This window comes from Corapipo altera, unplaced genomic scaffold, assembly GCF_003945725.1.
Source record: "Corapipo altera isolate COAL_440 unplaced genomic scaffold, ASM394572v1 70, whole genome shotgun sequence".
In the NCBI taxonomy this organism is placed as follows: Eukaryota; Metazoa; Chordata; class Aves; order Passeriformes; family Pipridae; genus Corapipo; species Corapipo altera.
In genome coordinates this window covers 1,328,349-1,352,217 of record NW_020884911.1, presented here as the reverse complement: position 1 = coordinate 1,352,217, position 23,869 = coordinate 1,328,349, and the positions used below count along the sequence as shown (strand labels likewise).

Sequence of the window (23,869 nt, the reverse complement as noted above, 5' to 3'; positions counted from 1 at the left end):
GGGGCCGTGAGGGGCCGTGAGGGGCCGTGAGGGGCCGTGAGGGGCCGCAGTACCGCCAGCCCTGCCCCGCCGGGGACACGCGGATTAAGGCAATAAAGAATGACTTTCTGCTTTCCCCGTTTACGGTAGTCTCCAAAAGTCTCACAAGATACAACCAAATTCGTAGTCACTTTTTTTTTTTTTAACTGCTTCACCAGCAAAACACCCGGTTTTATTACAGAATATCCTGAGTTGGAAGGGACCCCCAGGGATCATCGAGTTCCACTCCTGGCCCTGCACAGGACACCCCAACAATCCCCCTCTGTCCCCTAGAGCGCTGTCCAAATGCTCCTCGAGCTCTGGCAGTGCTCGACTGTCCTCTGGGTGAAAAACCTTTTCCTGACATCCCACCTGAACCTCCCCTGACTCAGCTCCGGCTGCTTCCCGGAGTTCTGTCACTGGTCATTACATAATTTACACCTGCGTGTGGGTCTCAGTGGTTTAAATCCTGCTGGGACCGGTCCCCTGTCTGTAATTAAATTCCCTGTGACAACACGCCAGGTCTTTGGGGCAGGACACGTCCTGGCTGTACCTTTCATGCAGGTTCACCTGCACAAAACCCCTGCTCTTCCAGTGCTCCCCCCCGGAACGTGCTGGTAAAGGCTTTTAGCACCCTTATTTAGTCATGTTACAGCCGGGCTTGCACTAATCTGAATGCTCTTAAATTTGTAAATTTAATATTTTTAAAATATTTCAAATTCATTTCATTACCCACCAGCACACAAACCCACTCGTGCTGGGCTGAAGCATCTTTGTGTAGCTGCCAAAACTGTTTCAATCTCTTTTTTTTTTTTGTCAGACTGTGGAAAACCGCTTTGTCACCCTGTGGATGTGGGTATCTAATAAGGCTTCCAGTGAATGATAAATTCTTTATCTTTTCCCATCCCACTATTATTCAATAGCATAAATTCCATGTGATCATAGCTTTCCTTTTATCATTTTTTTTGGCTAAACTGTCTGAATCACATAAAAAAATTAATAAATATGACAAATAGGCTTAACTACTTAACTACTCAATAAAAACAAACAAAAAACTAGTTTCAAGCCTCTGCTTGTGTGGCTGTCACCTCCCTGTGAGCAACAGTAGTCAAGCTGAACTTTGTATTTAATCCTTCATGAAAACCCATATCCTCAGTTTTAGAAAAAAACTATTTTTATACATCATTATCATTATTTTAGCAATTAAGTACACTAGTTATGAACCAAGGCCCCAAAAAACCCTCAGAGAAAAACCTGTAAATGTGTGCAGCTACATAAGTTCAGTTTCACTCATTTGTCTGCAATCCGTACCCTCAAGAATTTAGTGAATTTTATGGTGGTGATTGAATTAATTAATTCAATTAATTAATTTAATGGTGAGGGATTTGTGGGCTGGGGTTTTTTTCAATTAAAAAAAAAATGCACTATTTACTTTCCTCTCAGGAGCTGTCATGTTGCCGAAAACATTCCTCAGTGCTGCAACCTGCTGTTCACTGTCAGCACAACATAAATATCCCTCATGCTCTCCTAGGGTTTTTTGGGTGTTAATACTGGATTTTGGAGTCCTCAGCACCACAAATGCAAGAAAGGCTGGGAAGGAAAAACACAAACCAAGATAGAGTGTGAATCTTACTAAAAAATGGGTGTTTCTGTTAAAAAAGAGTCGTCTGAATGTACTTCCAATTTAATGTAACTCTTGTAAAAATTAACGCTTTGAAATATATTGAAGAACTTAATTAAAAGAGACATAAAAATTTGCAATAGCAGCAGCATTTTCTCCCCTCGCTGTGGGAAGGAGCCTGTTAGCTTGGAACACATATCCCATAATTTTACTGCCTTTTTTTTGGTATTAAATGTAAAAACCAACTGATGTGGCATCTTGTGTGAGTAGTACCTGAATGACAGTCTCTGCTCTCTGCCTAAGGGACCATTCCCTGCTGTTGGGTTTTTTTGAGGGCTTTGGGTTTGGTTTTTTGTTTTTATTTGCTTGTTTATAGCAAGCCTCGTATAGAAGATGCCAAAAAGCACCACATCTCAAATGGACTCCAATCCTCTGTGATACATCCTGCCCACTCTGTACATGTCCAAGAGCTGTGATTAACAATGAACACTGAGGTTTTCCCTCCCAGAAACATCTGTGTTATGTCCTAGATCTCTGCTCCACAAAATAGCCTTTATAACTCCTATTTTTGTGGATGAATGTACAGCAGATGCACAGAGATGCCATATTAATTGGTATTTCAAAATTGGTAGCTCTTATTTGAGCTGTAAATGCTTTTTTAAATTCTATAAAATCCCTAAGACCTTGGGGGGAGGGTTTAGAAGCAGGAGCTGTGATCTGGTTCTGTTTGTTTGTTGCCTGGCATTACATTAATCCAATCCTGATTGATGCCTCTCAGTGATTTTACGATTTAACTACAAAATCGTAACAGGGGAATTGGCTCTAAGCTCTTATTCCTTGTGGGCAGGAACGCTGATTTGCATTAATGAAACGCTCGGATCTGGCCAGAAATAGCATTAGGGGGAAAACAGAGAAGAGGAAAAATGGAGCATTTTACATCCTCAAGCCCATTTCTGAGAGACCAGACACTGGTCTCCCAGAGCCCATCTCTGCTGGGGCACTGCCTGCCTCCATCCAGACCTCCATGGGGGCTGCCTTCCTGCCATCTTTTCCTGGAATCTCAATGACTGGTTTAAAATTTCTACCATCACTGCAGAAAGCTTGACCTTCCCAGAGAGCTGCTCTCCTTCCCTCTGCCCCAGCAGGGATGGTGGTGGTTCCTCACCTTCCCATAGCCTGGCTGCCATACTCGACTCAGCTTCCCTCCTACGGTGGTGCATCTGAGATGTGCCTAAATCTCACCTCGAGTTTACATAACTCCTTAGAAATCTGCCTTTCTGAGTGAAGAGAACTTTCACCCAAGCTCTCAGTTGTCTCGAGTGCCCAGATAACACTCGGTGTGGTGCAGCTCAGCATCTCCCTGGACACAGTGACCTCTCATGGACGATGCTGGCAAGGGAGTTTTGTCTCACTGGGCGTAGGAGGAAAAGAAAAGCAGTAGGGGCAATAGGAGACTCATAACAAAATTCATGTTAGGCCCAGGTAATTTTTACAGTGAAAATGTAATGAGCCACCACAGCATCTCATCTGACGGTGAAAGAGTATTCTGTGAAATGCATTATTTTGGGACACAAAGTAAATGATGCCTCATGGAACAAGTGTATCCACACTGTGCTGAGGCTGTGGTGTTCATGGCACAAGGTGTATTCCCGCTGTGCTGTAGCTGGGGTGTTCTCCACCACCAGGCTGAGCAGAATGCTGGGCCTGACGAGCAGGGGAGGATCCGCACGCGCTGACACACAAAATCCTTCTGTTCGTCCTTTCCACCATAACTGGGTATTTAAGCCAAGTGGCCCCTTTCCTGCCCCCTGTGCCCCAGCAGGGGCTCACAGGCTGGGCCGCTGGGCGCTGGGGCGGGACGTGCTGCATTATGACACACTGCGGATGCGCCCACGTGGGGCCTGCGAGCGGCTCCGCTGCTGCTGCTGCTCCCCGGGCTGTCAGCTGACAGCACACACAGCGTCTGCACTGCCCTCCGTGGCACCGGCACAGGCACCCAGGGCTACCTGCTGAATCACAGCAACCCTCACTCCTGTGCTTTTCGGGTTTCATTGCTCTACGCTGTGATACATTTCCCTTTGCTCCCCCCGGGGTTGGTTCATGCCTCGCCTCATCTGTACTTTAATCTTGTTTAAAATCCTTGGAAGCAAACACCAATAATCCACCAGAACCGGAATATCTATCGACTGCTGTCACAAGGCTGGAGGAAAACGCTTGACAGGAGATAAATTACAGTGAGCAGTAAGGAAGGAGATAAATTAGAGCCTCAAGCTGAATGCTGACTCCTCAACTAGGCCCTGCACACCCACCACAGTGGGGACATCTGGAATCCCACTGCATTGAGAACACGGTGCTTTCTTACCTGACTTCTGTCCTCAGAGGGTACTGTGGTGCCAGGACACGGAAAGGCAGCTGAATCCTCGCTCCACTTGTGCTGGCCCAGCGCTCCCGTCCCTCCTGCTCACAGGATGAGGCCTCGACTGGTCAGTCCCTGGACAGAGCTGTGGGGTCAGTGAGCTGGATTCCACTTCTTCAGTGCTTTAATTCTTAACATTAATCAGTCATTTAGCACAGCCTGTTCTTCTGATTTTTTTTTTTAATGAAAAGGACCAATGTCTGTTCCAACTTGTTGTTATTTAAGCTTCTGTATTTTTCGGCTACCTCTGATTAGTTAAGGCAGCAAAAACCAAAACAGCCACCAAAAATAGCAAAACTACATCATACCTGCAAGCTATTAATTACAAAAGTATATTCTTAAGGACCCTACATATTTAAAGTCCAACTCAAGCATAAAAAAACCCCCATGGTGAAGGGAAAAACCATCTAAACCAATATTTCACCAGGACAGAGATCAATCATTTCTTTCTTTTCCTTTACCATTACCATTAATCTTCCTTGTACAGAGGACAGCCCTACCACAGAACATATTGTCTGTGCAGAACAGATGGATTAATCTGCATTGGATTATTTGCATCAATCTAAATGAAAGCCCTCCCACCAACACACGCTTAATTCCAATGGCTAAGGAGTTCTGGGTTTCCCCCCACACTGCACTCAGTTTGCCAGGATATGGGAAGGACCCTTCAGGATGTAAACTGTGCTCCAGCTCCTCCCCCTTCAGTGAGTAACTGTGTTGGGAGTCTGGCCACGGTGACTGGGGCAGTCTGGGCAGTGACACAGCCACCTCTGAACAGGGACCACTGGTGGCAATGACAGCTGCTCCCATTTCAGTCCTGTCTCCAACAGCTACCTTTACAGTCTCTCTTCTCCCCCTGCAATATTTTCCAGCAGTCCCTCCCTTCACCTGATCCAAGAGATTCCCGCAGTCCCTCTCCCTGCCCTGGCCCTGGCTGTGCCCACTGACCTGCCTGCTCTGGCCTGGCTGTGTCCGGAGGCTGCTCCTGACCCACCACCTCTCTCTGCAGGGAACTGCTCCCTGATGCTCCAAGGCTTACAAGAGCTCACTCCTGCTCCTCACCAACCTCCAGTCAGCTCCTAAGCAGAAAGCACTTTTATTCAAGTCATTTTTGGGAACAACTTTCAGCGAGAGGCAAGACAAAGAAGGAAACAACTCTGAAGGCACGTTCAGCCCAGTCACCCCAGAACCACACACCACAGGCCATCGAGATGGATCTGTCACTGCTCAGTGTAGCAGCTCAATTAAGTGACACATACTTAAGGCATCCACATCTCTGTGCACTTTAATCAACTAAGAATGCTGCTTCATAGCCTCTAATAATGTTAAACCTCAGCTTTTTCTATTGTGTTAAAATTTACATTTACAATACTAGCAGTGTTAGCCTACGTTTCACTAGTAACTAGACTGGAACAACGTAACATTACAGAGTAAAAATCCATGTGCATGAATATTCCGTTGTTTAACAACCAAAAAACTTTGGAAAACAAGAAAAACCCAGAGAACACTGTACACTCCATGAAAAGAATTCAGATACTGTATATTGGTCACATGTTCAGGAAACTGTCGTTTGGAAACATGTTTGTTTGCAGTTTGTCTGCTTTCCACCTAAAGTTATATTTGAGTGTATTTTAATAATTACAATACATTAAAAACCAGGTTCCTTACATTTCACTGAATATGGAACATACTGGAGCTTCTCAGAGCTATGTCTCTTGGATGCTTCCCTAGGCAGCCTCCAAGGTAAGGAAAGGACTTAAGCACTTGAGCAAAAGGTGGGTAAAAAACTGGAGAATGGCACTTACTCCAAATGATGTGCTTTGGCTGCCAACTTTTACATGGGGCTTTACCTCAATCAGGTAAATGTCCAGGTAACTCCATCGCCCCAGCCTCTGCTTATGCTTTACTTCCATCCATTCTGCTGGATTTACTTCTCACAAACGGTATCTACGCCTAAATATTTTACAAAATATTGATTTAATTCCTTTTTTGGCACATAATTTGGAGAGCAGGGCAAAAGGGAGGGCAGCTGGGAAGCGAGGAGAAAGAAAAGTGGGAAGAGAGAAAACAGCTATTTCAGAATGAACTTTAGCACGAGAGAATGGAATTACATTTGGAGACATCAGTTTCAGTGCACAGGAGAGATGACATTTTAAAATAACTTTATTTTTGATCCTCTTTCAAAATTATGATTTAACATCGTCAGAAATGAAATAAGAAACTTACCCAGCATATTTAGTTTTAAAAGCATTTAATGACATCGCATATATTTAACAGATAGGGTAAAAGTCTAGAGGTACAGTTCGATACAACTGAAAGCCAGTTCCAGTACTACTCTTGACTACAGGCCCAGTCATTGAAAGTTCATTCCTATTAAATGTAATTTTTGATTGTGCAGTAAGATGAAAATTTTTCATTACAATAGTTACAGTGACAGAAATGCACACTATGTATCAAAGAGCAAGGTAATGTAGCAAAATTATAACACACAGTGCTGCAGCTGACAAGCAAGTAACCATTTGAGTAACATTACTTTTCCAGTAAATGCTTCAGTTCCACTTTTACACTTATCGATGATTTTAAAGGGTTTATTATACATCTAGTCTTATTATACTTTGTACTAGAATTATCTGAAACATACAATATAATGTATTTCGGAAAAAAAAAAAACAAAACAAAAACGAAAACAAAAACAAAACAAACCCAATTTGAAATTACAGCTTATTTGAAACTGTCTCAGCCTGTTCATCCGTCTGGAACACCAACATTCTCACGTGTGGTACTCGATGCAGGAACGCCTCGGGCCGTGTTAATAACCAGCGTCGTGTGTGAGTCAACATCCCTGCACTCTGTTACAGCAAAGAGAACACACTGCCCTTCAGCAAGTGTTAGAACTGCGAGGGGAGGCTCCACTAGGCAGGACTCAGAGCGGCACCCCCAGCTGAGGGAACGCTCTGAGCTGGGACATTGGTTTCTCGTGTGCACAGTAGATTCGAAAGCACCGCTGCCTTGCATACCAATAGCACTAGGAGTGGGTTATTTTCCAAGACAGCCTCACAAAATTGAGGAACAGTTTAAATATTAAGATCTAATCTACATTAACTTCATTAAAAAAAAAAAAATAAACAAAACAAAAACAAAAACAAACCCCCAAAACCTGGTCCTCCCTCTCCTACAGAAGCTGCCCAATGCACCTCATACGTTTGTAACTTTAGATTCTTTTTTTTTTTTTTTGTTGGCTTTTTTTTTGTTTTAAAACGCTCTATAAATAAAAAAATGTCAATCACATTGAGGAACATGAGGCACAGAGAGTAACGTATTGGTTCTGAGCTCGCATGCTGGAATTCCACTGGAACGGTCAGAGAAGTGCAGTGTGTGGAGATGGAGTTCACTTCTTTTTACCAAAAAGGCTGAATCTTTTCTCTTTGTCTTTCTCCTTGTCCTTCTCCCGCTTGCCAGGGCTGGACTCGCTGGTTATTGTGACGCTGGCGGGCAGGGTCTGGGCACGGCTGGAGGCTGGAGTGCTCTGGGTGGTCGGGGACACCTCGATCTTGTCCGACGAGATGGCTGATGTGATGGCCTGGATCCACGTGTTCATCTCCTCCTTCAAGAAGCCCCAAGGGCAGAGAGCCGTTACAACCCCCAGCCTGCTCTGACCCGTATTGTGGAGGGGGAGCAGACACGGGTGGGAAACGGGAGGAATCCGGCCCTAAGCCGTGCCCTGGCTCTGCTCCGGCTGTGCTCCTGCAGAGGTGGCTCCTAGAGCTGTACCTGAGCAGCCCTGAACCTGCACATCACCCACACCCCCCTGCAGAGCACGGAATCAAAGCACACTCAGAGCACAGAGTACTCTGAGCTGGGAGGGACCCTGCAGTGACAGGGCCCTGAGCTCTCAGCAGCTCCGTGTCCCCTCGGCTACAACAGCACCCGTGGCACAGCAGAAATAAACCACAAGAAAAGCAAACTTACGTCGTCTTTGGCTTGGAAGAGGTATTCGTTGCCATCGGTCAATCTGCAAAGGAAACAACACCCAGAGTGTTCCTGGCTCTTGTAAAACACAGCAAAGATTTGCAGCTGCTCTGGGCACTGTGCTGGGCTGGCTCCAGGGACTGCACTGTGTGGCAAGGAGGAGGAGCTGCCTCTCCTCACAGGGAAGGCCAGGGTCTCCCTTCTGTTGGATTCCTGTGCTGATTTTACTCAAATGGTTTAACTGGGATACAATTAATGATACATGTGAAGATACATATTAATTAAAAAACAACTGAATAAAGCCAGGCCAGGCACCTGAACAAGCAGGAGCCGGGGGCAGCAGGAGCCTTCCCCATCTTTCCCCACAAACCCCAAGCATTTTAACATCTCTTTATGAAATGAAATTGAGTATTAAACAGTAAAATAACAGTGAGTGAGTAAAGAAAATATCCACCTGCAAGTACCCGAGGGGCCTGGCACACGTGACGGGGCACTGGGAAAAAAGGGCAGCTGGTTCTTCTGCCTAACTTTGCATTTGGAACAGCACATCCTTACATTAGCAATTCAGAGGGCTTTAAAATAGTCTACAGGATGAATCACATAGCTGCAGGCCTGTCTTCAAGAAAGCTACATCTCCCTAAATATTTGCTATATATTTCCCTATATATTTTCTATAAAGTAAATTTTGCCCAGATATGGATTCTAATATCTTTAGAGGATTCCTGTACCGATATAAAATTATACTCTTCCAAAAAAACCCAAACCAAAACACCTCTGTCTTGGAATACATGACCTGATCACTTCATAAAGTCAGGATTACCTAGCATCTGTGTAAAGATAAAATATTTTGAAGATATATTTAACTGAATGTTGTTTAGTAAAATACACAGTTTCACAAGGAAAAGCCTTTTTTTTTAACCTTTGAGCAACAGGTCCTTTACATAGCTCAGAGTGAAATGGTCTGTCACTACGTGTTCTGGGCCTGAAAACGTGATAGATGTCTTCAGTAGTCTCCTAAATTCATATAGAAAACATTAAACAAGAGGCCTGATTTTGAGAAGAGCAGAACCATGAACGTTCTTCTCAATCAGTTCCAGAGGGAGCAGCTGCAGAGCTGTGAAAAGCACTGTGAAATTCAGGCTCCCACTTCAGGCACCTGCACCTGGCCTGGTCCCAGACAGCAAGTGCACTGATCACTGTGCCCGTGTGTTGGGCTCCCTTTGACAAACAGCCCCTGTGTCAGTGCTGGGAAGAGCTTGCTCAGAAAAGCCATTTCTAGGTTGGATTCACACAGTGAACACACCCAGCACAGCACCCCCTGAGGGCAAACTGCTGCCCAGCTTTACCTGAGCTTGAACACATGCTTCTTCTTCTTGTAGTCGACCGCCACTTCGCAGACCGCGTCCTTCAGGCTCACGGGGATCTCGTTGTGGTAGGGGATGCCGGAGGCAGCAGCTTTGGAGTCCTTGTAGAAGCCCATCTCTTGGTTGTTGATGACACAGTACACGTTATGCCATGACCTGGGGCACAGGGGAAACAACAAGGGCAGTTATGAATCTGATGCTCTCACTGGCAGAAGTGGGGAAACCAAATGCCATTATTTCTGTAAGGTAACGGAGATTAGTTCAGTGTGAGGATATGGATACAGCCTACACTGTCCTGTAAACCACACACAGGGAATTCTCTCATGGAAGCACAGCTTTGAGCCAAAAGCACTGCCAGTGAGCCACATGGAACAGACATTTCCCTGTGACAGCACACCAGCCTGTCCTCATTGTGGGAAGACTCTGGCAGATTGGGCACTTTGCATTCTCAGGAGAGAAACCCATTGACCTTTTAATGGCAAAGCTCTGCTGTAGAAGGAGTTCTCACTGTGCTGCAAACTGATGAATGGACTGTGTGTGAAATCCTTGACTGACACAAACCATGTGCCTCATTCTCCAATAGAGCTGTGAAAATTAATGATTACTGGAAATAAGAGCACCCAGACAGTGGCACTGGTGGCTGTCAGTGCCTCCAAGGCGCTCTCTGGTGTGAACAACCCCAGTGGAACACAAATCCTGGAGTACTGTACTCATGTGTGATCTCAGCTCTGCCAAGGGCTTCGGCTCCTACCAAACCCCACAGATGTTGCTGTAGCTTAGCTCTTGCTGTGAACATTTTCCTTGTCAGCCAAGTCACAACTCTGGTTCCAAGAGCTCTCTCGGGTCACAAAGGACCCCAGTCTGCTTTTCCAGTGCAGACAAATCTCAGAGCTCTGCCTGTTTGAGACCTGCAGGCCTGGCTCCTTAGGAATGGAATCGACTATGGCACACCAATCATCTCCTGCTCACGCTGAACAGATCACAGAGTAGGTGGGAAGTGGTAATGTGCAAACACAAAATGTCAGAAGAATACGAACATTTCTAGTCTCACACCTACGTGGTTTTCTTTTCTTGTAGTAAGATACAACTTGAGAGATGTGGAATCAAATCCCACTGCTGCCACAAATCTCTCCTGTGCAGTGGGGAAGTCGTGTTATCTCTGTGCCTCGGTTTTCCACCTGCCACATACGGCTAACGCTGCCTTTCTTACCAAACATCTTTAGACTTCCCCACATCCACTGCTCGGTCCCGCAGCCACAGTCCCTGCAGCAGCAGGAGTGTGAGCCTGGGAGGTCTCTGGGAGCCGTGAGGAGACAATGGCAGCAGGGCTGGTGGGAGCTGTGTGACATCTGGGTCAGCCCTCTCGGCCGCCACGGCACGTTACCTGCTGGAGGCTTTCTTGCTGTGTGTCTCCCACTCGTGCTTGCGGTGCAGGAAGCCCTCCATCTGAGCTGAAGGGATCTCCTGGGTTTTGGCTGGAAGGGTAGCAGCAGTCTGGGCCTGAACAGCGGTCTTGGCTTTGCGGTCTGACGTCGGGGAAGGAACTGGACTGGACTCTTTGGAACTCGTCCTCTGTTCTGCAGCTCCATTGACCATCTCGTTTGTGTCTGCAGTTTCTGCCACCTGGGAACAGTGGAGAGCACGTTCAGCCTGCAGCTCCCAGCCCTGGGGTATCCTGCAGTTAACCTGCCTCCCTGCACAACGTGGCTGTGTATAAACTTTGCCTGGAAAATGACACAGGCCAATAAGTTCTCTCTCGCACTCCATGGAGACACAGGAGGCCAAGGAAATTAGAAGGTAGGAATGGATTAGTACCCATTTTATAGGTGGAGAGAAGGGGAAATAAGAGCAGATGAACATCAGTGTGAATTTTACTGTACTTTGCTCTGCTGGTCAATTCGTATTCTTTAACATATTGTTATCCTAAAATGAGAGCATTTGATTCTGTTGCTAAGTACTCCAATGTTTGGAACAGTAACAATCACACTTTCTGCAGACCTAGAGGAACAGTAGAAGTTATACACATCAGCCACCTTAAATACATTTATGGCATTACTGGGGTATTAAAAGTCCATAAAAGGTATTAACTATGAGTCAGCAGAGAAAGATGTCACAATCGCCCAGGAGCATTTACAAAAATGTGTGCAATTCATTTGTTTCTGTAAAAGCTCCTTTCCCACTTTCCCCGTTCCCCTAGTGACACAACAAAATCAAAACATGCAGAAATTAGAGAGATTACACCATGCATTTCATCTCCACCATCCCAGTTAGGATATTGGATCGTAAAGACAAGGGGAATGAGGTCACGAGTCAATTATCGAGGTCTGGTTCAGACTGGCGTTATTAGGTGGGTTGGATTTTGGTTAAAGGAACTGAAAACCACCACAGTCACACAGCATCACACAGCTATTTACCCCCAAACAAAGACAGAACCAAGGCCTTGCCCATCACTTGCTTTGTTGGTCGCGTTGCCTGTCGCACTGGGAGCGATACCCAGAGAGCAGCCGTGACTCCAGCAGCTCTCACTGCTCAAGCTGTCGACGTCTTCAGGAGCCATTCATCCAAAAATCATTTAAATTGGAATCCTAATGGCCATAAGCTTTTGAAATGCAGCTTGGTCCCAGTGTTTGGATTTTTTTCCTGTACCATTACTTTGACATCTAGAGCTGTTGGTAGCAGCTCAGGAGTTACACAACCAGTGTGTAGTATTATTATTAGCAAGTTACTAAAGCTCAGTGCTGCTAATGCTCTAGTAGATTACAAACATTCTGGACTGTTTTTATGCAGACAAGCAGGTTTTTGTGAATGGCACAGTAATTAGACATTCCCACTTCTGCACATGGCCTGGACAAATCAAAAGCAGCCGAATTATTATGCAACAAACTCAATTTTGCCACCGTTTGCTAGAACTTCTTACACCTGCCCAGTATCTGTTATTGGACCTCACACCTCGTACCTCACACGTGGACCCGGGAAGATCTGAGTGTCAGCTTGCTCTGAATATGGGAAGGATTGGTTAACTGCCTTTCAGCAACCTAAAGCCCCATAACCCAGACACTGCCCACTGACACAGGGAGAGGATCCCAGCTCACACTGCACTGCAGTCAGGTCTGCTTTGCTCTGCCCATACAGACGTGTAGCCTTACGCTGCTCCTTCACAATTAGGATCAATCTAAGGCACCAAACCTCACTACTTGCATCCAAATCTCAACATATAACAAAAAGGTTGGATTGAAGCGGGGGAGAGGGTCAATAGATGAGGCTGAAGATTATCTGAACACTGCCAGAACACAGGTGTTGGAATGAACAACCAGCAAGTCACCCCGGAACCTCAATTAACCAGGGCCAACAGATCACCTTCAGGAACACGGAGTGCCCTTTGCACATCCTTCTGTCCAGTGACACTTCCTGCCCCTCAAACTCTGCTGCAGCCCTGTCTGAGGGACCTGAGGCCTCTGAGGAATTACACAGATCACAGGAACTCATCCCCACAATGAGATAAACTCCCCAGAACCACCTGTCCCCTGCCCGACACCGAGAGCACCGTGTTTGCTGGGACGATACCAGCCAGATGTGAAAATGTGACTGCCCTGGGGATACCTATGACCACTGATCTGAGGGAAAACACACCAGCTTCACACCAGCAGCCACTGCACAGCTGCTTAAGGTGTTTCCTGGGAACTAACATGGAATTCAGTTGCAATCTGCAGCCCTGTGGCTTTAAGTGACAACTGCCAGCTTCAATCACACCGTCAGACCTGCGACTTCTACGCCCAGTTCTACTGGTTGTCAAAGGGCCAGGAAAAGCCTTCCTGCTGCTCTGTCAGGTTTTATTTCCTTGTCACGTGTTATCTACAATTAACAGAAAACAAGCAAAATAAATGGGAATCACGAACGGCTCTGCCAAGGATGTGTCACCAACACGGAGAGGAAACAGGAGCTGAACAAACTTCAATGGAAACGTGCGTGGGACATGCGGAGACAGCGCCGTGGGACAAACCAACAGCAAACACTGTTACAGCACAACAGGGCTCAGGGACACGAGACAGGGCTCTCAAAGGGACTCAGGGTTAGTGGGAGGTGCTTTAGTGGCTACTCTGGAGATACTGAAAGCAGGACTGTGACATGCAACAGGACAGCTGGTGACAATGACAGGAGACACCCCTTTGGTTTTCACAGTGCTTGAAGCAACATTATATTCAGTTCATCAACTCAAGGCTCTGCAGCACAGCTTAAAAAACAGAGATGGATTTGCCTGTTCCAGATGCAAACAGATGACAGGTTGTTCTGGCAAAAGGACCTCTCTAATGCATTAAGCCAGTCCCACAGGCTGTAATAAACAGGTGAAATCTTACACTTCTAGTGTCTAAAATCTATGACATCATTAATTTTTCTTCCATCATAACAGTGGAATTTTTATATAACTGCACTAATACAAACAAAAGAGTCTCTCTCTCTAAATTACTCCTACATACTAATTTTTAGCCCGAGTACACGTGAAGGCTTCGTGGATGGTGGAGTCTGAAGCTCCAGCTGTACTGCCCTGAGAGCTGGCACACCTCACAGGCACAGAGAGCAGCACTGGTGTGGGAGTCACCAGAGCGTGCCCACACAGTCACAGGGAACTTTTAAAAGCATTAAGAAGCTACATGTTGTTATCCTGACAAAAGAAAAAAAACACGCGTCATGAAGTGGAAAGACAAAAGTACAATTCCTGCAGCACATCCTCTCAGTCCCCGTCCTCACGTCACAGGCTCAGCCCATCCAGAACAACCCAGCTGCACTGCTCAGCCACTTGGCAGAGCCAAAAGTCTGACCAACAGCAGCAGATCTGGTGCCTCACCTCAGGCCTGACACAGCTGGGTACACCTGAGCTACTGCAACACAGGGCTCAACAAACTCAGCTAAAAAATCCTCACGGAAGACTGAAGATGGCAAAGATGAACGTGGAAATGCATTAGGTATCATGGTAATAAAACACAATAAAATTAAAAAAGAAGCAAACAGGGGATGTATAAGGCTGTGGTAACCAAGAAAATGATGATCTGGGAGTCGCCTGTAGGTCCCTGAGATTCCCTGCCACAACTGTACAGAATTTATAAACATTAGAATGCACAACAGCTCACTTTGTAATTGAATATTAAAGATGACCCAAAAGGCTTTATTTCTGGAAAGAGGAAGGTGGAACTGCTGAGTTCCCTGAGCACTGGCAGAGTCTGTGTGCAGACTCAGACCTGACTGGGGTGGGCTATTGGAAAGATAAACTTGTGCTGAAAGGCATTTCCTCCAGTGCCCTTGGTTGGGACGTGTGTTTGCTTTGCAAGAGCCCTGGTATCCATGGATCTGAGCCTGCCAGGGACCTTCCTGCACGGAATGTGACCTCAGAGAGCCAGGTTCAGTAACAACAAGAAGTGTCATTTCTCTCACCACTCAGAGCATTCACTGAAACAAGGAGGCTTTGAAGGAAGGGGAAGGAGGGAGGAGCCAGGCCCAGCTCCTGTGTTGCATTAACTCTGGAGACGTTTCCTGGCATTTTCCTGGCTGCACAGCAAGGTGCTTGGCATGCATCCTGACCCCACTGGGACACCCCCCTATCAAGAAAGAACCAACAAGGCATGGAGCATTCCTTCTGCCTCTAGGTAAAATAAAGAGCTGGATCTTAGACCAAGGTATTTTATTTAGTTTTTAAAGCATCACAGGCTCTCCCCAGGGGGCCACGCCCTGCTCTCCTTTACCCCCCTGTCTGTCCAGTGCCTGGATACTGAGTTGTTGTAGTGCCAACTGGACAGGACTGAGGCCAAACGGGGCCCAGCACAGCTCTCCAGCAAGATCACAACCCTTCATGAGGACTAAACCCCCAGATAAATCTAGATACTGGGTTTTAATGGTTTATTTCACGTTTATTTGTCTCTGCAGTCAATGAGTCCATTCTGCATGGAATGTTATACAACTAACCTTAAGGCTTTTATTTGTCCAGAGTCACACTCCCCCCTCCCTGCCCAGCTCACTTGTGTGGATTATCTTTGGCCTTGTAAATAACTCTCTTGCTAATGCAGCTGATTTAATAATATTGAATAATGCCGTGCTGAGACCTGTTAGTACAACTCGATGCGTCATACCTGTCAGGGTCTAGTGCTCTTCTTCATTAGGCTGTAATCTCAATAATCTCAATTACTCATATAAAGGACGATCTAGCTGGAAAATCTTAATACTATTAGTGACATGAAAAACTCACAGTAAATAACATGAAATAAATGTGTCACCTTAAAGCAACTGAGTGTCAGTGGGGAGATTCAAATAAACAAAGATTAAAGTGAAGCAAATATATCTCCAAGGGGCTGCTAATCAAATAAAAGTCAACTGATGGGAAGGAAGAGAAAAGCAGCAGGGAAATCTGAAGCCAAAAGATGAAACCAGTACCAGTAACCCATACTGAAAAAAGGTGTCTTTTGCTGCAAATGACTCTGTGTCACAGTCCAGACCACGAGCGGTCATTGGCTGTCCGTCTGCTAATAAAGTTTTTGTAGTTTTGGTAGGTTTGGGAGCGGTAACTAACCCGTGGAGACTCCTGGTCTGAGGGCAAACCGTTCTGGGAAACCTGCTCTCCTTTTGTCCCATCCCTGTTGGAGAGAGGAGAAAAGAAAAGAAACTGTATTAAGTTCTTGGAAGTCACATGTCTTGTTCACCAAAATTCCTTCTGAATGTTAATTTAAGAAATTTAAGCGAGTTCCTAAAATCCTCAGGCCCAACTGAATAAATCCAGTGTGAAGTGAGATCAAACTAGAGTTCACTGACAGTTACCTTTCAAATAAGCCTCCTCTCACATAAGTAATTTCATAAATGTTAATGTTCCATGGATGTGGCTTAAAATCTGTAAGTGATGCTCATCAAAGAAAAAAGCTCAGGTTGTTCAGAAACTGTAACTCATAACCCAGGGGCTGTAAAACCAGCAGTTCTACTTCCAGGCCAGGGACACCTCAGCAGTCACAAGACTGGATGGAAACTGGGAATATTCAATTCAGCAGTGAATTCAGGGGCCTGAGAAAGGTCCTGTCCCCATAAACCACCAAGTCTTCTAACAAGGGTCACATTACTAAATCCAACAACTTCCCCTCCTTTCACAGCCCGTTTTCAGCCTGAGGACTCTGTGGCAGAGCCCATGTGCAGTGCAGAGCCCAGCTCACCATTGCTGCTGGGAGCCTGCATCCTCTGCCTTGGGGCCGGGCTCCGGGGTGGGCGGCTGCCTCTTCCGCTCCTCTTCCTCCTGCTGCCGACGCACTTCCAGCAGCTCCAGCTGGGAAAGGAAACAGTTTTGTGCAGTTAAAAGCACTGCCCATTAGTCAGGAGGATTTCTAGAAACTAAAAACACCTCTGTACCTTTTTCTGAAACAGAAATTAAAGTGAACTGGAATGCAATTGGAAGGCAGCAGTCTTGGAAAGTATCGGGCACGCCAAGTTTGTGGCACTGAGTTTGCCAGTGAGGGCACAGAGCATCAGACCCTCTGACACTGAGTGGGGCCTGGGCAGCAGGTTATTTATAATCACTGGCCACGTCTGTTTTCCAGTTCATTCTATTAGAACAAAACCCAGACAAACAAGAAAACAACCCAAGTTATTAAAATACCAAAAAGTGCCATCCTCTTGTCTGCTTGCCATACACAGAATGAAAATGTTCCACATCTGAATCCCTGAAATGAACCATCTCCATAAACCAGCCTGATTGGTGGAGATGCTGAGAAACTCCAGTTCCTTTTGTCTGCAGCTGTGACACTCAGTGTGTGTGAAAAACCAAGCCACTTCAATTTTAGTGTCTAAAGCCAAACTGTTCTCCAAAGATGGCAACATGCTCCCAAGCATTAATTACTGACACTGCAGCTGGGCTCACAATGGCCGTTGGGGTTTTTTCCCTTATTGTGTCTTTCTAGGGGACAACACAGCCTTGCACTGGAGCAGTCACAACACAACAAACATTTTTGCCAAGGCCCCCTCCCCACCAGTGTCATCTTTAGCCAAAAATCATTTCAAGGGTTTGGATCTGGGTCTCTTCGCTCAAAACCCTCCTTTTAGAGCACAGCTGGTATGGCAGAGGGCTGCAGCAAACTGCTCAGCTCTTACATCTCCTGTCTCAAGGCAGCTCTTGCTGATTCCCGAGGTCATTTATCACTGAAGCTTTTTCCTGGCAGGCTGTTGAGTTTAAATTCACCGGGGGTTTGGTACCGCTGGGGATAGGAACCCTCAGGCTCTGAGGCCGCTCGAAGGATCAACAAGTGCAGGTGAGGTTGGTGATGGTGGGAGTTACTCCCAAGCCCCAGCCCAGAGGAGTGGCCAGCAGAGGCCCAGGCACCCACCGTGGTCAGCCTTTCCAGCGCCGCAAACCTCTCGTCCCAGGTGGCTGCGGACTTTTCAAACGCCTCGTGCCGCTTGATTAATTTTTCCACTTCGTCCACGCTCTGACCGATCTCCCGGCTGGACAGGTAGGGCTCCTGGCCCAGCAGCCAGGCCTCGGCCACGCTGGCATCCCTGGAGAACTGGTGCACCTCCAAAACTGAGCACAGAGGGGACAAGTATTAGCATCATTCTCCTGTTTCCTTTGCTTTGAGGAAAAATGCAAGCTAAGGCCCACTTTCATTTATTCTATTTAATTTTGCAAGTTCTGTGGGGGTTTTTGTTCTAATCTGCTGTATCCTACTAACTTCAGCATAAAAAGCCTGTTCTCTTCTGGTTTTCTCCCTCAGACTGCCCTGTCTAGGGAACAGCTGGACAGCAGCTGCAGCTCCCTTCAGCAAACAGTATTTCTGTACCTTGGATACTTCTCCACAGCGCTACAGTTGCAGGTTTCTGAGGCCCTTGTTAAGAGTGTCAGAGCTGGGCTGTCCCTGGTGTAAAACTTGCAAAATTGTGGTGTTTACAAGTACACCTTTGTCAGTGAACTGCCCATCCACACTGCACCCCCTCAGGAAATGCAGGCACAATATATGCAGGAGGTAGCAGAGCTTTACTGCTCCCTATTTTTAACAGTGCATCCTTTGTAGAAATCCCATTGGAATGTGACACCTGCAAAACAGGTAAAGCTATTGCACCGAGCTCCAAATTTGAGCTATAGGGTAAGACCTTTGGTGCAGTTTCTTGGTTTCCAATTCTCCATCATTTACTTATCAACAAGTGGGAGCCTGGCAGCTATTCCAGCTCACACATTCCAAGCATTGTAACATAAAAGGAGCTGTGGGGTTTTTTTTCAATGCTCAGAAAGGCACAGTAAAGAGAGTCAGATACAGCCCAGCCCAGAAGAAATCCAAGGGTGTCCTTACTCAGTCTCAGCCACTCCCATCTGTCTTCCCATTTGTCAATCATTTCTTTTCTCTTTTCTGTGAGCTGCAGCAGCTTCTCCTTGATCTGGGGGGGGAGAAGAGAGGGCAGGGCTGTTACACAGGCACCAAAAACCTGCTCACCCCCACACACTGTGCAGCCAATGGCACTGACAGACATTCTGGGACTTTGTCAGGAAGTGATTTCAACGGGGAAACAACAGCTGGTTTTCTCTTCCAAGTATAAATAAATATGACATTTGCATTAAAATATCACATTTGCATAAGCATTCAGTGTCTGTTAAAAACTACAGCACCAAGAGTGTTTGATTAAAAGGGTGCAACGGACAAACAGACGTAAACAGTGCAGTCCTGGATTGTATCTTCTGCCCTTTTTACAGCAAACAGTGCAGAACTGCTGCTCAGGGCTGTTCCAGAACCCCTCCCCTCCCTGAGTGGGCAGTGGCTCCCAACGTTTAGTTTTTCTCCCTCCCCCAAAGGGAGGCAGGAGATACACAGGTTAAGCCTCTGTTCTCTGCCTGGACACATGAGAAAAGAAATCAAGGCCTTAAGCAGTTGGATATGGTTTTCTCTTAATATTCCCCAGAATTACTCCCTGCAAGACAAACTTTTTCCTGCTCCTCCCCCTCGCAGGCCTCTCCACAGCATTCCAGTTCCCCTGTACAAAGTCCAGGCTGTCTCACAGCTGCCCTTGCTCAAGGAAGTCACCTTCCCCTCTCTGCAGAGCAGAATGTACAGAGGAATTCTGCACTCCCTGGGCTGAAAATGACCCTTTAAACCTCGATGCCACCTCTACTCCCCAACATGAGTTCACAGGGTGAGACTGTACACTGACTCCCCACCCTGAGGTAACACATGTCCCCGTGAACACGCAGATTACCCCTGTGCAGATGACACAGGGCCAGTTTGTCCCCCTGGGCCAGCCCTGGCCCCCCAGGAGCACAGTACCTCCTCGGAGGCGTAGTGTTTCCTGGCCAGCAGAGACTTGCCCAGCTCGATGCAGGTGGTGAAGCTGTCGTTCCGCGCGTCGATCTCCGCCTTGATACCCTGGTGATTGTTCATGAGCAGCTCCACAGACGAGACATCCCTGAAAAGGAGCAAACCCATGTATTGTGGAGTTAACGGCTGCTACATTTGCAAACAAGCTACATTGTCAAACTGAACAGCAAAAGAATTGGTTCCTAGATTGTCTTTGCAGATCGGGAAGCCTTTCCTCAGGAGCAGCACCATTCTGATCCGAATCAGAGACAGGAAAACCACCCAAATGAGAGACTGGATAACCACCTGAACCAATGACTGGATAATCATCTGAATGAGAAACTGGATAACCACCTGAATGAGAGACTGGATAACAAGAGACCGAATCTCTTCGGGCACTGCAACGACTCCAGCAGCCCCAGCCCCACACAGAACGAGCTGCTGCCCCACCAGCCGTGGCACCAGCTGTGACAGATGTTCCTCACTGACCTGCTCCTACAACCTGCAGCCTTATCTTGCCATGGAGAAGATGGCTCACGTTACCTTGGCTTCTCCTGGGCCTCTATCTGCCGGATGACGTCCTCCATCCAGAGCATGAGGTCCCGCACCATGCTGAAGAAGCGGAACTTGTCTCCGGTGTCCACCAGCCTCACCCTGCGGCCCTCGCAGGCGTCCAGCAGCGCCTTCCACGCCTCCAGCACCTCGTTCTCCCTCTTCTGGATGTCATCGGCCTTGTCCCCGGCGTAGGCGGCCTGGAGCCGTGCGGCATCCTCCTGTAGCTGCCTCACCTGGGGGGGCAGAGACACATCCCTCAGGGGCCATTTCAGCTGCTCGTTCATCACTGCAATGGCTCCCCAGTCACTGCAAATGCAGTTGGTCTGCCAGCACTAAAAGGGCTGTTCTGTTGTTAAGTCAATACATCCCCCGGAGAACATTTTAGACCAGACTGGTGGGTCAAGGGACCCCCCCAGAACAGCAAAGATTTGCCACTGCCTAAACCTGCTGCAAAACGTGGTGCCAAAACAAAGTGACTGTTAAATGTCACGGCAAGTGGGGGCCGTTTTCATCATCACATCTCCTTCCCCTCACACAAGTGACAATGGCACTCAGGATCTCTGTATCCAAACCACTACTCCAGCTGACAGGTGATTTTTGAAAAATGTAGATAATGACTTCAAAGAGAAGAAAATTTGGAAATTTTAAGATCCTACTACTATTAGAAATCTCTTTTCCTTTCAAACACTGTCTTGGGACATCAAATGCTAGTTCTTGACTATTTCACATATTTTTCAAGCCAGGAAACATTCTATTAGCTCTTGCCTAATAATTATTTTTTTTAACATCAAAACAAACTGCCTTCTAGCTACAGGCACAGAGATCATGCCTCTCATAATGATCTGTCTCAGTGCTCTGGCTTTTCCAGCCAAAAATTACCCTAAATGCTTTCCCCACAGCTCTGTGCTATGATTACATATTCCTCCATTTAAGGCTTGATTATAATTACCTTTTTGAGAGACTGGGATTGATGTTTTGTGAATGTCGCCCATTTTCTGTGTAAAATCTACAGCTTCAGAAAGTAAAACACTTGGAAAATCAAATGCTTGCTCTCTCCCCTTTATTCTAGTGCAAATTGCAACATAACCAAGAACTGGCTGGCAGCTTGGCCATAAAAGCTCTTTCCTGACCTACTGGGATAAATGCAGTCAGTTGTAATTCCTCTGTTCCTTAAGCAACTTGTTCCCTTCCCAAATTCTCATTCTGGCAGCTGAACACTGTATTTTGGTTTAGAATCCCCCATGTGCTGTATGAGCAGCTGCTGCCTTGTACTTAACATATCTTGACTTCAAAAGATTTGGAATTAGATCAAGTTTGGGTGCTTTTAAAAATCTTAGCCTGGACTGTGGACTTTAAATCTCTCCAGACTGCCTTTAGGAAGCACCAGGAAAGGGCATATTTAAATCAGAATGCTCAGCCTCATAATCAAGTCAGAAAGCCTCTGTGCAGATCTTCAGACTTTCTTTGCCTCTCAGAAAGATAAACAGTGCCTGGCACAAGAGGGTTTGGTTGGGGCTTTTCGACGTTTTTTAAAACAAAAAACCCCAAACCAATCAACCAGCCAAAAAAACTCCAAACCTCAACAAACCAACCAGGCTTACGCATTCCTTCATACTTGTACTTTAAGTCAACACAGAAGCTCTCTGCCTTTATCATTTCTTCTTCACCCAAGGGCAGGAAACGGAGCAACGTCAAACAATTGCTGCCACGTTCAGAAACCTGTGTACTTACAGATGTCTCTTTCAGATAACCAACCTAAGGCACTGACAGAGAAGCAGACAGGTGCAGTTATTCCCACAGCAATCCACTCGGGAAGCAGCTGGCAGCGCTCTGTGTCCCCGGCACGGAGGGGCCAAGGGCAGCAGCAGAACTGCCCCGCTCAGGTTCCCACACCCCCGTTCCCCCGTCACACACCTGGGTGCCCAGGGCCTGGATATCGTGCTCGAACGTCGTGTGCATTCTCTGTAGTGTTTCCACTGTGTTTTGGTCTCTGCCAAGCTCCTCAGGCAGTTTCTTGTGTTTGTCTTGAATACGCCCTAAGATCTCCTTGGCATCGTGGTAAAATTTGTGCAGTTCGTAAGAGGCTGCAAGGATTTGTGTTCTCGTGTCAATGAGCTCCAGGAGGTCAGCCCAGGCCTCATTGAGTCCGTCCTTCCACTCTGCAATTGTGGCAGCATCTGAGTGTCCAGAGTTGATGAGTTCATCTGCCATGTGGTTCACAGTGTCCACACGCTCCTGGCCAATGTTTCCGGTGTCTCGGGCGAATTCCCGGAACCGCTCCTGCAGCATCTGGAGGGCAGAGCAACAGTGCTGTGGTTACAGAGTGACCCTGTGACAGTCTGCAGTGACCACTCAGTGTGTGCAGCACCCAGGGAGGGCAGGCCGGCCCGCGGCACCCCCAGGAACTCACCGTGACGTGCTCGTAGTCCTGGCCCAGCTCGTGGGATCCTGCCACCACCTCCCTCTCCGCAATCCACTGCTCCAGGTCGTCCACCTCGCGGTTGAGCTGGAACAGGCGGTGTCTCTCGTCCAGCTTGCCCCTCCTCTCCTCGGCCAGGTCCTTGAGGCCGGCGTACAGCTTGTCCACCTTGGACTGGCGCATGCTGATCCGCTCGCTGGAACACAGGGAGCCCTGGGTCTGCCCTGGGTCTGCACTGTGCTCACAAACCCACGGCAATGGGGGACACTGCCCGGGACAAAGCCCTCCCCCGGGGGATTCACCCACAGAACAACACCTGCTGCATGCAGGGCTTGGACTGGGACACGCTGGACCAACCCTCTGCTGGCAGAGGTGACTGCAGCAGCTGGAAAACTTGTCTGTCCTGTACTAAAACCCTCTGGCTGTAGAGAGAGAAGAGCTGGGAACCAAGCTCTCTGTTTGTCTGGCCACAGACCACACCAGTCTTCTCCCAAAACTACAGTTAGGATCTGGGCTGCTGAGGCAGAGGCAGTTCACTCTCATTTAAACTGTGTCCAGGTTCAGCAGCACTCATGGATTTCTTACCCCCTAAAGCTCAGCATTTCCACACAGCATTAATATTCCTATTTGCTGTCCCTTTTGCCTATATTTGTCTGAACCACACAGCCCTGTCAGAGTGCCTTCCCTCTGCCTTGCAAAGTTGGTGATATTATTCCAGTACTCAGACAGCTCAGACAGGAAATCCACCCTCATCAGAAATGATCACGACCACAAGAGAGTGCTTTTGAGTTCAGTAACAACCTTCCACCGGGGGCAGAGGGTGTCTGTCCCAAGCCAGTCCCAGCCAAGGCAGAGCAGTTACACACATCAGCCTCAGAGTGGAGTCAGCCTTGCAGCTGAAGCCAGTGCAGAACTCTGTGCTGAGCTGCAGCTCCTACAGCAAAACGGTTCTAGAACTTCCTGAACTCTCCCCCAGGGAAAGCCGTTTATATGGAAGCTGAGATCAATTTACCAAAACCAAGATGTTAATGTGCCCATATTTAAAGCATCTGACTCCAGTCTCTGGTTCTGTTGGAATCTCAAAGAGAGGAGGCAGATTTTGGGGAGCACTGCAGGAGGATAAATGACTGTGACCGTAGGGGCTGGACCTGAAAGTTGGTTGGAAGAGCCAGTCTGGACCTTGTCCCTCAGGACTGCTAGACC

General features: G+C 47.2%; 1 protein-coding gene across 6 annotated transcripts in view; it reads right to left on the bottom strand.

The window, feature by feature from the left end:
- Window positions 1-6,205: 6,205 nt before the first annotated feature.
- Window positions 6,206-23,869, bottom strand: part of SPTBN1 (spectrin beta, non-erythrocytic 1) — a 114,416-nt gene continuing 96,752 nt past the window's right edge. For 5 of the 6 annotated variants that reach the window (XM_027653854.1, XM_027653855.1, XM_027653857.1 and 2 more), the window contains 12 exons: window positions 22,658-22,862; window positions 22,162-22,536; window positions 20,236-20,480; window positions 19,663-19,801; window positions 18,697-18,781; window positions 17,737-17,933; window positions 16,573-16,682; window positions 15,945-16,008; window positions 10,773-11,011; window positions 9,371-9,544; window positions 8,025-8,067; window positions 6,206-7,659 (listed from right to left, as the gene is read on the bottom strand). In XM_027653854.1, coding sequence (XP_027509655.1) covers window positions 7,444-7,659; window positions 8,025-8,067; window positions 9,371-9,544; window positions 10,773-11,011; window positions 15,945-16,008; window positions 16,573-16,682; window positions 17,737-17,933; window positions 18,697-18,781; window positions 19,663-19,801; window positions 20,236-20,480; window positions 22,162-22,536; window positions 22,658-22,862 — 2,092 coding nt within the window. In that variant the 3' untranslated portion in view covers window positions 6,206-7,443. Of the gene's footprint in view, window positions 7,660-8,024; window positions 8,068-9,370; window positions 9,545-10,772; window positions 11,012-15,944; window positions 16,009-16,572; window positions 16,683-17,736; window positions 17,934-18,642; window positions 18,782-19,662; window positions 19,802-20,235; window positions 20,481-22,161; window positions 22,537-22,657; window positions 22,863-23,869 lie in introns of those variants that run through there. The other variant, XM_027653859.1, reaches the window with a different exon arrangement.